Genomic DNA, 15,539 nt, shown 5'->3' on the forward strand with positions numbered 1-15,539 from the left:
TAATCATTACCACAATCTTAAGAGCTTTATTCTACTTGTTTTTTGCAGATGAAGAAACTAAAGCTCTAAGAGATTGGCTCCAAAGTCCAACTTACTACCATATGCTACTGCCTCTCTAAATTTTGTATTCAAACATTTAAGACAGCTAGAAACTGAGATGTTCTAACAGAGAATCAGAGTCAAGATATCCTTCCCTATACGTACAACAGGGTATTATTTCTCTAGAAGAGGATAAAGTCACAAATTCCCTATGAAAGGATAATACCATAAGACATTCTTAGGTACCTCAAAGCTCACCTGACACCACCCGTCCAGGAATAACCTTCCAAAGTGTTTTCATGTGAGTGATGCCAGCAGGGCAAGATATATAATTAAGTCTGGTCTTTATAAAGTAATGCTTTTTGCTGACTTCCTCTTTTTTTCTTATTGAAATACTTCATAAACAGCCATCTAATGCACAGAAGTTTAACTGTCTCTGTTTAAGAGATACAGAAATGAGTCCTTCCACTTTTTTCATTTATCATGGATTAGGAACATAACTCTGGGAAAGACCAGTCACTCTTTTTGCATAATGAGTATAACCACTTTTGCTTCTATGTATTCAGAGATACGATAAACATAAATAAAATCATACAGGGGTTGGCAAAAGTAGGTTTACAGCTGTGAGTACACAAAACACAGTTTATTCTTATATTATTATTAATTATTGCATTATTTCTCATGGGAACAACTGTAAACCTACTTCTGCTCATCCCTGTATAAATGAGTATATATGTATACACACATCCATGTATGCACCTAGAAAACCTATAAAGTGCCTTGTGTCTCTTAGGAGCATGTAGTGCAAGTACTAAAGGTGGTTCAGGATCAATTAAATGCTGATCTCTTATCTTAATTCCTTTGGATGAAAACATATGTGGTTTTATAATGTGTGTTGATTTATTTATACTTGCTAACTTACAGATGCGCAATAGGTAGCCAATAAACAACTATATGATAAAGATATTTCGATTTTATTTTATTTCTATTTCCTCTATTTCAAAGGAGAGATTTTACACATGATTATGAACAACACATTTACTATACCTGTAGTAATTCAGACACAGAAGAACACCTAGTGCCAGGGTCAGCTGTCCCCCGAGAAAAATGAAGGACTGAAAAGTTGAAATGTCTCCAGCAGCTATTGGACGGTTTGCTGTTCTTATAACCTTAACACATAAAAATAGATACCTTAGCTTCACATAATGGCTCAATCATTTATTTAAACATTTCATCAAGTGACTGGTCCATGGTAAGCACTAAGGCAGAAGTTTAAATAAAACGCGAAATTAACATTGGAAGTACTGCTAAGAATCAAAAGTTGATTTTAAAGTACCTTTGAAAAGAACTAAAATTTCCCACCACTCATTCCCTTTACTATCCCCAACCCTAAACAAACAAAACAAAGTGACTTCCTTATCTAGCTACTTAGTTACCTAGGTTAATTAGCAAGTGTATGTTCAATTTCCATAGAGAAAAGAGAGACAATAATAATGAGAATTCTCAGGAAAGAAAAATTACAGTGCATGCCAAATAACACTAATATCCCGTGAATGTTTTGAGTATGGGAAACACTGCAATCAGAAATTAGATATGAAGAAAGAAGACAGATGATCTGGGTTTGAAAATTGGAGTGTTTTTGCCGGGTTCTTTAGGAATGGGTCTGTAATCTTATATTTTAGCTGTACCCAAATATAAAGGGCAAACCCCCTGTGAGAAGATGAAAAGATAGAGTAATTATGTAAACAAATAATACTTGTTCTTTTCCTTCCAAGAGATCGTGAAATGTAATTATTTTAAATTGAACCACAAATAACATAAACAAAAATTTCAACACTACCTAAAGAACTCAGGATCTGAGATCAGAGAGCCCAGCATTTTAATCCAATTCCATCACTTTTTGGCTATATGAATTTAGGCAAATTACTTAATCTCTCTTGGGGTAAGGTTACTTACCTGTTAAAAGAAAAACAGAGAGAGGGAGAAGGGAGAGAGGTAATAACAACCCCTACCTCACAGAGTAAATGTAGTGTTTGAAGCATATAAGTATGCAATAAATGTTAATTATTATTAATATAACATATGTTTATATGATTTATATCAAGGGTTAGCAAACTATGGCCTGTGGGCCAAATCCAGCCTACTGCCTGTTTTTATAAGGCCTGTGAGCTAAGGCTGGTTTTTACTTTTTTTGATGGTTACAAATAAATGTAAAAAAGAAGAGAGTAATGTATTGTGACACATGAAAATAATATGAAATTCAAATTAAGGTACCCACACATAGTTTTATTGAAAGAGACATATCCATTAGTTTACATGCTGTGTATGGTTACTTTTATGCTGCACCAGAGTAGTTGCAACAAAGACAGTATGGCCCACAAAGCCTAAAATATTTACTATGTTATTATTATTTTTTTTTAATCCTCACCAGAGGACATTTTTCCATTTTTTTTTGTTCAGACAGAGTGGGAGGGAGAGAGAGGAAGAGAGAGAGAGAGAGAGAGAAACATCGATGTGAAAGGGACACATCAAGTGGCTGTCTCCCGCACGACCCAACCAGGGTCTGGGACAAACTGCAACCAAGGTACGTGCCCTTAGCAGGAACCAAATCCGGGTCTCTCTGGACCGCAGGCTGACTCTTTAACTACTGAGCCAAATTCGCCAGGGCTACTATGTTCCTCTTTACAAAAAATTTGCGGACCCAATTTATAGCATGTTTCACTCTGCAATAAAACAGTTTGTCAAACTATAATGACTCATCTTGGTTAGAGTGCCAGAACTGGATCTTCCATCCTTGCTTTGGTCCCTATAGTTTCAGTTGGAAATAACACTATGTTCTTTTTTTTTTTTATCATCCTCACCCGAGGACATTTTTCCATTCTTTGTTCAGATAAGAGTGGGAGGGAGAGAGAGGAACAGAGAGAGAGAGAAAAACATCGATGTGAAAGGGACACATCGAGTGGTCGCCACCCGCACAACCAACCAGGGCCAGGGACAAACTGCAACCGAGGTACATGCCCTTAGCGGGAACCGAACCCGGGTCTCTCCAGACCGCAGGCCGATGCTCTAACCGCTGAGCCAAACCGGCCAGGGCTAATGCTATGTTCTTTATTTGTTTCAGGATATTAGCTAGTATCTGAGTATTGATAATGTGCCACTATTCTAAGAGCTACATATGCATCACATCATTGAATCCTTGTAACAACCCTATCTTTTAGCCACACAAGGTCTTGCCATTTCTAAATTTTATGTAATTGAAACAGAGTCTCAGTAATTTTCCAAAGTCATAGGTAGCACAGTAGCACAGTTAGTCTACTTCCACTGACCACACTAACCACACAGTTATACTGGCCCTTCAGTACAGTTATAATTACCTACCTAAATTTGAAATCTAAAAATAAGCACTCAATGAAAAGACTAAAAAGTATGTAACATGATGATCAAAACATATTCTATGTAGTTTTAAATGAAACCAGAGTGCTTACAACTTATAAAACCAAATAAACAGATTATTTCAATGTTTTTCAACCTAATGTTTATTATATGGCTAACAGATTATATATATCAATAACCCAGATAACCTAATATATTATTTTTCTAAGGAGAAAAAAGAATAAAGTTATGTTTTTAAAGGAAATAATTATAGCAAATTCTAATAGGGCTGCCTAAGTTCATTTAAATTAAGATTTGATTTACATATGTATAGTTATGGCTCCGATATAAGTTGCAAAGAAAGGGATGACAGTTCTTTCAGACACCCAAAGGTTCAGACAGATTTTTCACTTCACTCCTAACATCCTTACCCTAGCCTTCTAAATCCTAATTCATTTTGTAAAAATGAAGTACACACCTTGCCCCCATGGCCACTCTTGTGCTGAGAAAGGAAGTACACTGAACTCTGTAACACCAGCTATTCATTCAATTGGTATCGGCACTTCTTATGCTGAATTTCAGTGAGGACACTGAATAATCCTGTTGTTTTATGTGACATTCAAAGCTGATGCCACCATGTTACTCTGCAGAATTCAGAGAAGCATCTCTGTTCCTTTCGAGGATGAAACTACCTTTTTATCATAGTCCTGGTCCCACATGTCATTAATAGTACAGCCTGCTCCACGCATCAGAACAGCTCCAGTGCCAAAGAGGGATAACACGTACCAATCTGGAAAACAACCTGGTTCAGCTGCCAAACCAATGCTCCAGGTACATGGCAGATACAGAAGCCAGGTTCCTAAGTAAAAATAAAAAGATAAAAAAGGTACAAATTCCAGTTATTTAACTGTTTTCATTTGTTTAAACTGTTTAAACACCACATCCCAAAGAATTAAAACACACGTGACAAAACTGGGATAATAAATCTGCAACTCATATCACAAAAGACTATTCTCCCTAATATGTAGGGTTCCTAGAAACTGAAGAGAGATCACTAAATAGTCCAACTGAAAAAAGACAAAAAACATAACAGAAGGTCACAGAAAGAAATACAAGTGGCTATTCATATGAAAAGATAATAAATTTTGAGAAATACATATTAAAATTACATCGAGGTAACATTTTTCACCTATCAGATTGTCAAAACACAAAGTCTGACAACACAATCTGGAGAATTGAATACTTTCATGTATTTCTTTCTTTCTTTTTTTTTTTTTTATCCTCACCCGAGGACATTTTTCCGTTTTCTGTTCAGACAGAGCAGGAGGGAGAGAGAGGAAGAGAGAGAGAGAGAAACATCGATGTGAAGGGACACATCGAGTGGCCGCCACCCGCACAACCAACCAGGGCCGGGGACAAACTGCAACCGAGGTACGTGCCCTTAGCGGGAACCGAACCCGGGTCTCTCTGTACCGCAGGCTGACGCTCCAACCGCTGAGCCAAACCGGCCAGGGCTACTTTCATGTATTTCTGATGAGGTTACAAAATGATCCAACCCTATGAACAACCTGAAAATTTTAATACACATGTATGTGTATACATGCACACACACACATACAATAAATATATACACTTGAACGTTACCATGTTCATTGAGCACATCAGGAAGGATATATTAGAAATGTGTCTATGGAGAGGGGAACTGGTTGACCAACAGACTTAGTTTTCCCTCTACACTTCTGTATCTTCTGATTTGTGTAATATATGCATGTATTACCTGCTTAAATAAATTAATAGAACTTTCTTTACTGTTATTAGCATAGTACAATAAAAGGGTATTGGGGTAGGGAGATTATTAACCTACTGTATTTTTAATATCTTGCACACACAAATAGGCTTAATTCTTGGCACTTAGCTCATAAACTAGATAAAGTTAAGCTAAAACCAATATCTCCCTTATCTGTTGGAGATACATTCCAAAACCCCCAGTGGATGCTTGAAACTGCCAGTAGTACTGAACCCTACACATCAATGGTTCTCAACCTTCCTAATGCTGCGACCCTTTAATACAGTTCCTCACGTTGTGGTGTCCCCCAACCATAAAATTATTTTCATTGCTACTTCATAACTGTAATTTTGCTACTGTTATGAATCTTAATGTAAAGATCTGATATGCAGGATGTATTTTCATTGTTACAAGTTGAACAGAATTAAAGCATAGTGATTAATCACAAAAACTATATAATTATATATTGTGAAATATTTATTTCTAATTACAAATAAATAAAATTTTGTCTTGAAGCATGGTGTAGCATGGGTAACAGTCTTAATATAACAACAGTAAACTACATTGCTACATTTTGTGACAGTATGCGTAAAAAGCCAATGTCTGTGCGAAGGTTGAGATTGCTTTTCTCACTAGATCAGAAATTCTTGGGGCAGTCTTTGCAAGAGCACAACAAAGATCATCTTCCACAACAAGTCTACTTCTGTATTTAGACTTGATAACCAACAAGCTGGAAAACCCTGTTTCACAAAGACATGCTGTTGGAAATGAAAGGCACAACACAGTCTCAGACAGAACAGGATAAGACTGCAAACACTTGATCCAGAATTTTGTAACTGGCATTGTAGAGGTATCAGTTCTTGCTGCATCGCTGTTAATAAGTTCAATGAACTCCTCTTGTGCTGTGTTAGGAACATCTTCAACTGACTGTGAATGGGCTTCTGGCAAGCGCAAATAGGTAGATTTGAAAAGTACAATGAAATTTCGTCTGCAAGCATGTGCAAGTGTTCTTTCACAGAAATTATCATCGTAATCCTTTTGCCTGGTTCAATGTCATGTTCCTCAAAGAAAGCAGATAAGGTAGGCAACATGTAAATTTTATTTTCATCCATTTTTTTTTTTTTTCCCAAAGCTGAAGTTTCATTTGGAATGATTGAATCTTTTTAGACAAATCGAGGCATGTTGCATTTGGTCCTTGCAGTGATAAGTTTAACTCATTCAAGATGGCAAAGATGTCAACCAAGTAAGCTATTTTTTGCAGTTCACTTTTATCGCTGAAAAGTGCTTCGAACTGTGGTCTTGCTTTCTGATTAAAAACGTTTTGAGTTCATCATGAAGCTAAGAAAGACATTTTAAAACTTTTCCTGTTGACAACCATCTCACTTCAGTGTGAAATAGCAGAGCATTGTTTGGCGCATCCAACTTGTTGCACAGTTGCGAAAACAGTCGACTGTTTAAAGTGCCTGCCTTTACAAAACTGACAGAACTTATGACGCTTTTCATTACTTCTTGTATCTCTTGTGGCAGTGTCTTCGTTGCTAATATATGCCAATAAATCATACAGTAAGTTCCAACAACTTTTGTTGACTCATTCAGTACCAAACGTTGAAATCCAGATCGACATCCTAGCATAGCTGGAGCACCATCTGTGCAAACACCACAAACCTTTTCCCAAGAGATCTTATGCTCTTTCAGAAATGAATCAACTGTGTCAAATACTTCATGTGCAGTAGTTGTCATTTCAAGAGGTTTGCAAAAAAGAACTCATCTTTAAAGTCGCCATCATTAATATACCTCATGTAAACCAGTAACTGTGAACAGTTTGCAATATCTGTAGATTCATCAAGCTGGATGCTAAATATTGGAAGTGGAGCAGATTTAATTTCCTGGATTACCTGATTAAGAATATCAGCAAACATGTCATCTATTCTTCTGCAGACAGTGTCGTTAGATAAGGAAATTGCACTCAATTTCGTAACAAATTCATCTCCGATCATAACTCGAACAGTGTCTTTAGCCACTGGCAACAGCAAATCCTCAGCAATGGAGCGAGGTTTCATAGCTCTGGCGATTCTGAGTGCCACCAAATATGAACCTTCAATGGCTGCTACATTTTGTTTGTGGTACTTGCCACCAGTGTCAAGTCTAGCTTTCTTTCTTTTTATTTTTTTAATTAATTAATTTATTTTTGTTACAGACGTTTCTCCTTTTCCCCCCACTGATTCCTCCCTCCCCGCCCTGTCCCCAGCTTTGCTGTCCATGTCCATTGTTCATGCATATAAGTTCTGTGGTTTATCTCTCCCCCACCTCCCCTCTTCTGAGGATTGTCAGTCTGTACCCCACATCCACGTCTCTGGGACTACCCCATTCCTCAGACTGTTATGTTCATTATATTCCACAAATAAGTGAGATCATGTAATACTTGTCTTTCTCTGTTTGGCTTTCTTGAGTCCATCGGCTTTGCTTCTAAAATAGTTGGTATCCTTGCCGGCAAAGCTCAGATGCTTGCTATCAAAATGGCATTTTAATTTGTTGGGTTTCATAGATTCGGCTGACAGAACTTCACAACAAATAACACACTGTGGTTTCTCAATTCCTGCTGTAAAAAATCCTCACTATATTTTCTTTTCTTAACGTTCTTCTGTACATGATCCATTGTCATGGGAAGGTTTGCTAATGAAAATAATATATAATAATAGCTTTAAAAAGACAAAAGATGATACATGGTATAGTTTAGTCAATACAGTTCATTAGTTTCCTATGATTTACCATTCTCTGTTGTTGTTTTTTTACATACCTGTTAACTATCACAAGAGGGCAGTATTCACATCAACCACAGCTGAATATAAAAAGACCAATCAGCATTCAGATTAAGTTCCCATTGTATAGATATATTTTTTTGCAGTAGTTGATGATTTTACAGTACATGATTTTACATTTACCCAGTAATTATAATTCATGAAGTGTCGTTTTACCTCCAATACTGCTGCTTTCAACACAGTAGCTGCTTTTTAACAGAGTAGCTGCTTTTTACACAGTAGCTGCTCTCTACACATGTGTGACTATTCTGCATAAGTGCATTATGACACTGACCCTGTCACATACACCTATATTTGTACTAGATGTATGTGATGGGGTTGGCATGATGATGTCATCACACCAGGTACTCGTATGTGGGTGTATCTGCATGTGGGTGGACCCGCCTGGAGACGGATAGAGGAGCGGTGTCTCAGTTCCTAAGACTATCGGAAATATGTGTTTTCCGATGGTCTTAGGCGACCCCTGTGAAAGGGTTGTTTGACCCCCAAAGGGGTCGTGACCCACAGGTTGAGAACTGCTGCTATACATGCTGTTTTCCTACACATATATACCTAAGATAAAGTTTAATTTATAAATTATGCACAATAAGAAATTAACTAATAATAAAATATAACAATATACTATAATAAAGTTATGTGAATGTGGTCACTTGTTCCAGGAGATCCCTTGCAGAAGTCTTTGTAGAGGCTCAATGCTCTCTGCCACACCATGTTGCCGTCAATCAGAACATGTTTTCTGTTCATGTCTTCCACCCACAAATTTAATATCTTTTTCATCTCAACTAAGCATTTATCTCACAATGTTACCGTAACTTTTGCAGTCTGAGATGCTACAGCAAAACCTGCACAATTTCTTTTTCCTTTTCTGTAATGTAATGAATAGAAAATTCCTTCTTACTGTAGCTCTTAGCAACTTCAGCGTAAGATTTTTCTTCCTTTATTAAGTTGAGAAATGATCTTTTCACTTAAAGGAAGCACTTTATGGATTCTCTTTGGCACATCTGAATTCAACATCACTACTCTTGGCTTTGGGACTTAAGTAAACAAAGGTTACTTGAACACAAGCACTGAAATACTGCAACAGCTATAAGTAACAGGTGGGTAGTATATATATATACAGTGTGGACATACCGGACAAAGGGACTATTCACATCCTGGGCAGAGTGGGATGGCTCACAACTGCATCAAGCTATTCAGAATGGTATGCAACTTAAAACTTATGAATTGTTTATAGAATTATTTCTAGAATTTTCTATTTAATATTTTGGACCACAGTGGGTAACTGAAACCACAGAAAGTAAAACCGTAGATAAGGGGGTATTACTGTAGATTGTATGAGTAAGAGATTTCACACGTGAACTTTAATACGTATCTTATTTTCAAAAGAAAGTCTTTCAACAAATATTTGGATATGGTGCCTTTTAGATAAATTCTGAATTTTCCCTCCCTATTTAGCAATATAAGAGAAAAAAGATATGTGGCTAAAGAAAAACCAGACCCTGTGCCCTGGCCAGTTTGGCTCAGTGGTTAGAGCGTCGGCCTGGGGTCCAGAGAAAAACCAGACCCTGTATAAAAATAGTCAAATGACAAAGTACTTATAATCATGTGTAAGCTTCATTAAGTTTCTTTTATTCATTTGCAAATATTTATAAAGCATGTATTTTGTGCCAGGGCTGTGCTAGGAACTGGGCATACAATGGTGACTGAGAGCCGGTTTTTGCCTTTTCACAGCTTATAAATCAAAAGGAAGAAACACAATTAAACAACCAATAATAAAATAGATAAACTTAACAACAGAGAAAGCACAGGGTCCTACAAAAGCATAAAACAGTGCCACCCAAGTTACCTGGGGAGAAAATAGGGAGAATTCAGGAAGATTCTTCCAAAATGGGCTTAAACTCAGAGAGCAAAAAAGGCAAGGAAAGGTTTGAGAAATGGCCAGTCCAGACCTGAACAACGAGAGCTAATGTCGGGGAGGAATAAAGTTTCCTCTACCCTTCTAGGTTCTTTTGGCTAGTCTAACAATTAAATCTATGTGGGACAGATTAACAAGAGAAAATAACCACATTTAATTACATACATATGTACAGGAACTCCACATACACATGAAAGGTTCAGAGATAGACGGTAAAATACATGACATCCTAAGCTAAGGAATGAGGTAAGACCTCTGGGCTTTTATTTATTTATTTATTTATCCTCACCTGAGGACATTTTTCTATTTTTTGTTCAGGTCGAGTGGGAGGGGGAGAGAGGAAGAGAGAGAGAAACATCGATGTGAAAGGGACACATCGAGTGGCTGCCACCTGCACGACCAACCAGGGCCGGGGACAAACTGCAACCGAGGCACATGCCCTTAGCGGGAACCGAACCCGGGTCTCTCCGGACCGCAGGCCGAGGCTCTAACCGCTGAGCCAAACCGGCCAGGGCAGACCTCTGGGCTTTTAAAACAGCTCTAGAGCCCTGGCCAGTTTGGCACTCGATGTGTCCCTTCACGTCGATGTTTCTCACTCTCTCTCCCTTCCTCTCTCTCCCTCCCACTCTATCTGTACAAAAAATGGAAAAAATATCCTCGGGTGAGGATAAAAACAAAAACAAAAACAAAAAAAAACAGCTCTAGAAAGGGATTTAATTCACAGATTGATAAGAAGAGCAGATGTTCAGTGGTTAATTTGCCCTAACCTCTAAATAGGTCATAAGAAGTTATTTTTGTTAATAACTCTTGTTAAGGACAAGGCCCACAATTCAAGATTTAATTGAGAGGTAAAAGTTTCTCTTCAGCCTGCAAAGTCTTGATTACCTTCAGTTGAAAATAATCCCCATACCACAGAGACATATCTTGGAGCAACTCATTATGAACCCCCGCCCCCGCCTCAATGTTTGTGGAATGCCGGGCAGTATTCTAAATGCTTTAAATGTATAAACTCATTTAATCCTCAAAAACACCCTTTTAAATAGGCACTATTATTCCTATTTTACACTGAGGCAATAGATGTGCAGCAGTTAAAACAATAGGTTTAACTATGTTCTTATAACTCAGAGGGGAAGAGGAATAGCTAGGTGATCCTGCCCCGATAGAAAAGAAAAAACCGTAAAAAAAATAAAATAAAAAATAAAAAATAAAAATAAAAAAAAGAAAAAAAAAAGAAAGAAAAGAAAAAACCGTCACTTCACAGGCATTATGATCCCGGTGCAATTAGAACTAAATGTTCCATTTATGTGTAACCACCTATAGCATTTTGTGTTTAGAACAAAATTTTCTTACCCTTAAGTCTGTATTATAGGTAGCATATTTACTTACTTAGGAATCTGTAGGTTGCCTCTACAGAAGAGGAGTGTTCCTATAACAGAGAAAGTCAGACCTCCCCTTTGATGTCTGCCACTAGTAAGTGGAGTGACACCAGACACTAAAGCAGCTGTTCTCAACCTGTGGGTCACCTAAGACATAACAGTAGCCAAATGACAATTATGAAATAGCAACGAAAATAATTTTATGGTTGGGGGTCACCACAACATGAGGAACTGTATTAAAGGGTTGCGGCATTAGGAAGGTTGAGAACTACAAAGTATATTAAACTTTAAGGCTCATTCTTTGTCATCGATAAATGAGAGGAAAGATATCTACCTGTCAGAGTTGTTATGAGAAGACAATATTGGTAATGAAAACACAAACAATAATACTAAATATATGGTGCTTACTATGTGCCAGTTGCTGTCATATAACACTCACAACAAATCTATGAGATAGGCACTATTTTTATTATACCCAGATATATTTTAGAAAAAAAATGTTTGCTGTAGAAAAAGGAAAAACTCTCTGGGAGATTAAATAAAGTGAACAAGTTTTGGCAGGTGATAGGTAGACAAAAGAACCTGTGTAAATGGAGTCTAGGAGTCATTCACTAATTACATCTTATCTTTAAGACAACATAATCACCCATAAATGCAGTAAACAAATTTACACCACCAGCCCTGGACGGTTTGGCTTAGTGGATAGAGCACTGGCCCCCGGACCAAAGTCTCAGGTTCGATTCCCAGTCAAGTGTAAGTACCTCGGTTGCTGGTATGATCCCTGGCCCTTGGCCCTCATCAGGGTTGTGCAGGAGGCAACCAATCAAAGTATCTCTCTCACATGGATGTTTCTCTCTCTCTATCCCTCCTTCTCACTCTATCTTCTTCTTTTTTTTATCTTCACCCGAGGACATTTTTCCATTTTTTATTCAGACAGAGTGGGAGGGAGAGAGAGAGAGAGAGAGAGAAACATTGATGTGAAAGGGACACATCGACTGGCTGCCACCCGCATGACCCAACAAGGGCCGAAGACAAACTGCTACCAAAGTACATGCCCTTAGTGGGAACCGAACCCAGGTCTTTCTGGACCGTAGGCTGACGCTCTAACTGCTGAGCCAAACCAGCCAGGGAGATTTTTAACTTTCTTTATAAAACATGTCTAGCAAGAAAATTCATTTTTAACTCATAAGAGAGCATGGATACTGTATACTGCAGGTAACAAGTCCTTTTCTGTATGACTATATGTATGAATTTGCCATTACTCAAGATTGCAATTCTTCTTTCAGGTTACTGCTGGAAAATAGTAGACTGTATAAGAATTAAGAAATACGTAAATGTGTTTGTTTTATTCATTTCCAGATCATCTATGTGCTAATAATGCTTCTTCTCAAATGTATTTATTTCCTACTTTATTCTATTTTTCTTTCCATGTTTAGGCATTTTCATTTTTTTTTGTTACAGATGCTTCTCCTTTTTCCCCCCACTGACACCCTCCTCCTGTTCCCACCCCACCCCAGCACTGTTGTCTACGTCCATTGGTTACGCTTATATGCATAAGTTCTTTGGTTTATCTCTTCCCTCCACCCTGCCCCCTCCTCTGAAGTTTGTCAGTCTGAAACCTACTTCTATGTCTCTGTGTCTATTTTTTTCATCATCTTATTTTGTTCATATTCCACAAATAAGTGAGATCATGTGATATTTGTCTTTCTCTGATTGGCTTATTTTGCTTAGCATTATACTCTCCAGGTTCCTCCATGTTGTCATGTTGTCTCAAAGGATAAGAGATCTTTCTTTCTTACAGCTGCATAGTATTCCATTGTGTTCCTAGTGTATCTTAAAAAAAAAAAAAATCAGTGGAAAGATATCCTTGCCCTGGCTGGTTTGGCTCAGCAGTTAGAGCGTCAGCCTGTGGTCCAGAGAGACCCGGGTTCAGTTCCCGCTAAGGGCATGTACCTCAGTTACAGTTTGTCCCCGGCCTTGGTTGGGTCCTGTGGGTGGCAACCACTCGATGTGTCCCTTTCATGTCAATGTTTCTTTCTCTCTCTCTCTCTCCCTCCCTCCCACTCTATCTGAACAAAAAATGTCCTCGGGTGAGGATTAAAAAAAAAAAAAAAAAAAAAAATCCTGAGTGAAGATTAAAAAAACCCAAAATCTCTCTCTCTCACCACCAATTTAATGAAGGAGTGCCACCTGCTGGAATTTCCTGAAGTAATATAGTTTGTGACCCATTTGAAAGAAGTAATCCATTCTGAAAATCAATAAAACACATTTTGGTTTATGGAGATTAACAAGGTTAAACTTCAACAAAGTAAAACAACAAACATAAAATTACCCCACAAAAGAATTTTAATACAGAAATATCAAACCTGGATTCTACTACTGTCAACTTATTATTCCTGGCATACATAGGAGCTCAAAAAATGTTTGTTGAATGAACTGTAACACAAAGAACTGCTACTAAGTTATCTTAAAATCCTGCAATCATCATCTTATTTAGAACCAAAGCAAGCAGGCTGGTGTAGGCAAAGGTGGAGAAAATATATCTACACATTTGAATGTATGTCCACGCAGTGCAATAGCAATGCTATCATCAAGATTACCTGGAGTTCAGCCTCTAATCCGCTCTCCTCATTGTCCATCCTTTCTCAGTCCAGCTCTTAACCAGCCTCCACTCTGACTATTTTCTACACCCACATGGGGTTCCAGATCGGCCTATATTCTTAGTGTTCCAACAACACTGCCTTCTGGGTTTTGCAAAAATATTTCCCCCACCAATCAAGAGCTCTACCCTCCTCTGAAAAATCTACCTGTCCTTAGAGTTATACTTCTTGACTTTTTCCAGCAATGAAGATCCACAGTAATTACTGTCTTTCCTGCTGTACTTACTATCTGTATCACTTACATCAGCTTTTTCAACTGGACTGGGAGTTCCTTGAGAGTAGGGAGTTCCCATAGCTCTTTCTCTCTCTAAAGGTAAGCAATGTTGTGGGGATTTATTCATTCATCCAATGCTACTGTTTGGCTCTGTTCTAGACTCTAGATTTTAAAAATTCCACTTATGTGAAACTTGTATTGGAGAAGTCAATCAACCCATAAATGCATGAAGTTCTTTAATGGAGAGTGCTTTGAACAGAAGAAAAACAAAAACCGTGGGTGACGGGGATAGAGCGAGGTGGTGGGTCCTATTTTAAACAGGAAGGTCAGGGGAATCCTCCGAGGCGACTAGGAGCTGCTGGCAGCCCCTAAGTACTGTATGTGCTGCATTCAAATGAATTAAGTCTCGGTGCCACAGGTGGTACAAGACAAAGAAGTAGAACCCAGCATCGCAGCACCAGGTTCCTGTGCTCTGGCTCTGCAGCGTCTGTTGTCTCCTTCGGTTGGGAGCCTATCAAACGCAATGAAAGTGCTACAACTGTACACCTCTGCAGTGCAGGTACACGAGCACGGGATTTCTACTCGATTCACCACTTAAAACAAGGCCTGTGGAACGAGCGACTGGTGCCCGGCGCCGGCGGAGGGGCGTGACGGCAGGCAGGTCATTCAGAGACCGCTGGGTTCGAGTGTCTCGAGGGAACCCGGGGCCCGGCGGCCAAGTCCCGGCTCTGACGCTTCGTTTCCAGGACGCCAGCAGCCCGGGACTAACCGCGCGCCCGCCGCACTCACCAATGGGCTTGTCCAACCGCATGAGGCGCAGGTAGGGCTGCAGAGGGCGGGGCGCCGAGTCCACGACCGCCGCGGCCGACAGGCTGAGGCGACGCCAGCGCGGCCCCCGCCCGGCGGAGGGCGGCCGGTCCCCCGTTCGGAGCGTGCCGGCCGCGCGCGCCAGGGCCAGGGGGCGGCCGCGCGCGCCCCGCAGCCACGCCTGCGTCACGGCCCGCCGGCCCCACGCGAGCCCCGCAGCGCCGGCGCCCAACATGGTGCGGGGAAGCGCGGGCCGCACAGGCCGACGTCATCCCCGGGCGCCGGGTCTCCGTAGGCATGCGCAGTGACGTTAGCCAGAGGCCTGTCCGCCTCTCCGCGGTCTGGCCCGCAGCCTCTTGAAGAGCGTGAAAAAGGGATGGTCGTGGGCTGTCTACCTGGGCAGGCGCTCCCCTAGGTACTCGGCGTAGAAGGAATTCCTGTTATGGGCTTTCTCAGTAAATAAGAAAGGAGAGCGTTGACTCGTTCGGGACGGTTATGCAGGAAAAAAACAACAACACGCGAAAAATCTACTGAACCCCAAATGTTGATTT

At 39.6% G+C, this 15,539-nt stretch overlaps 1 protein-coding gene across 2 annotated transcripts in view; it reads right to left on the minus strand.

The window, feature by feature from the left end:
- COQ2 (coenzyme Q2, polyprenyltransferase) overlaps positions 1 to 15,223 on the minus strand; it is a 34,141-nt gene extending 18,918 nt beyond the window's left edge. For both annotated transcript variants that reach the window (XM_036278869.1, XM_036278862.1), the window contains exons 1-3: positions 14,971 to 15,223; positions 4,104 to 4,270; positions 1,087 to 1,208 (exon numbers count right to left, since the gene is read on the minus strand). In XM_036278869.1, the coding sequence (XP_036134762.1) occupies positions 1,087 to 1,208; positions 4,104 to 4,270; positions 14,971 to 15,223 (542 nt within the window). The remainder of the gene's footprint in view (positions 1 to 1,086; positions 1,209 to 4,103; positions 4,271 to 14,970) is intronic.
- Between the last annotated feature and the right edge of the window lie 316 nt (positions 15,224 to 15,539).

The sequence above is a fragment of the Molossus molossus genome, unplaced genomic scaffold, assembly GCF_014108415.1.
Source record: "Molossus molossus isolate mMolMol1 unplaced genomic scaffold, mMolMol1.p scaffold_m16_p_1, whole genome shotgun sequence".
NCBI classification, from domain to species: Eukaryota; Metazoa; Chordata; class Mammalia; order Chiroptera; family Molossidae; genus Molossus; species Molossus molossus.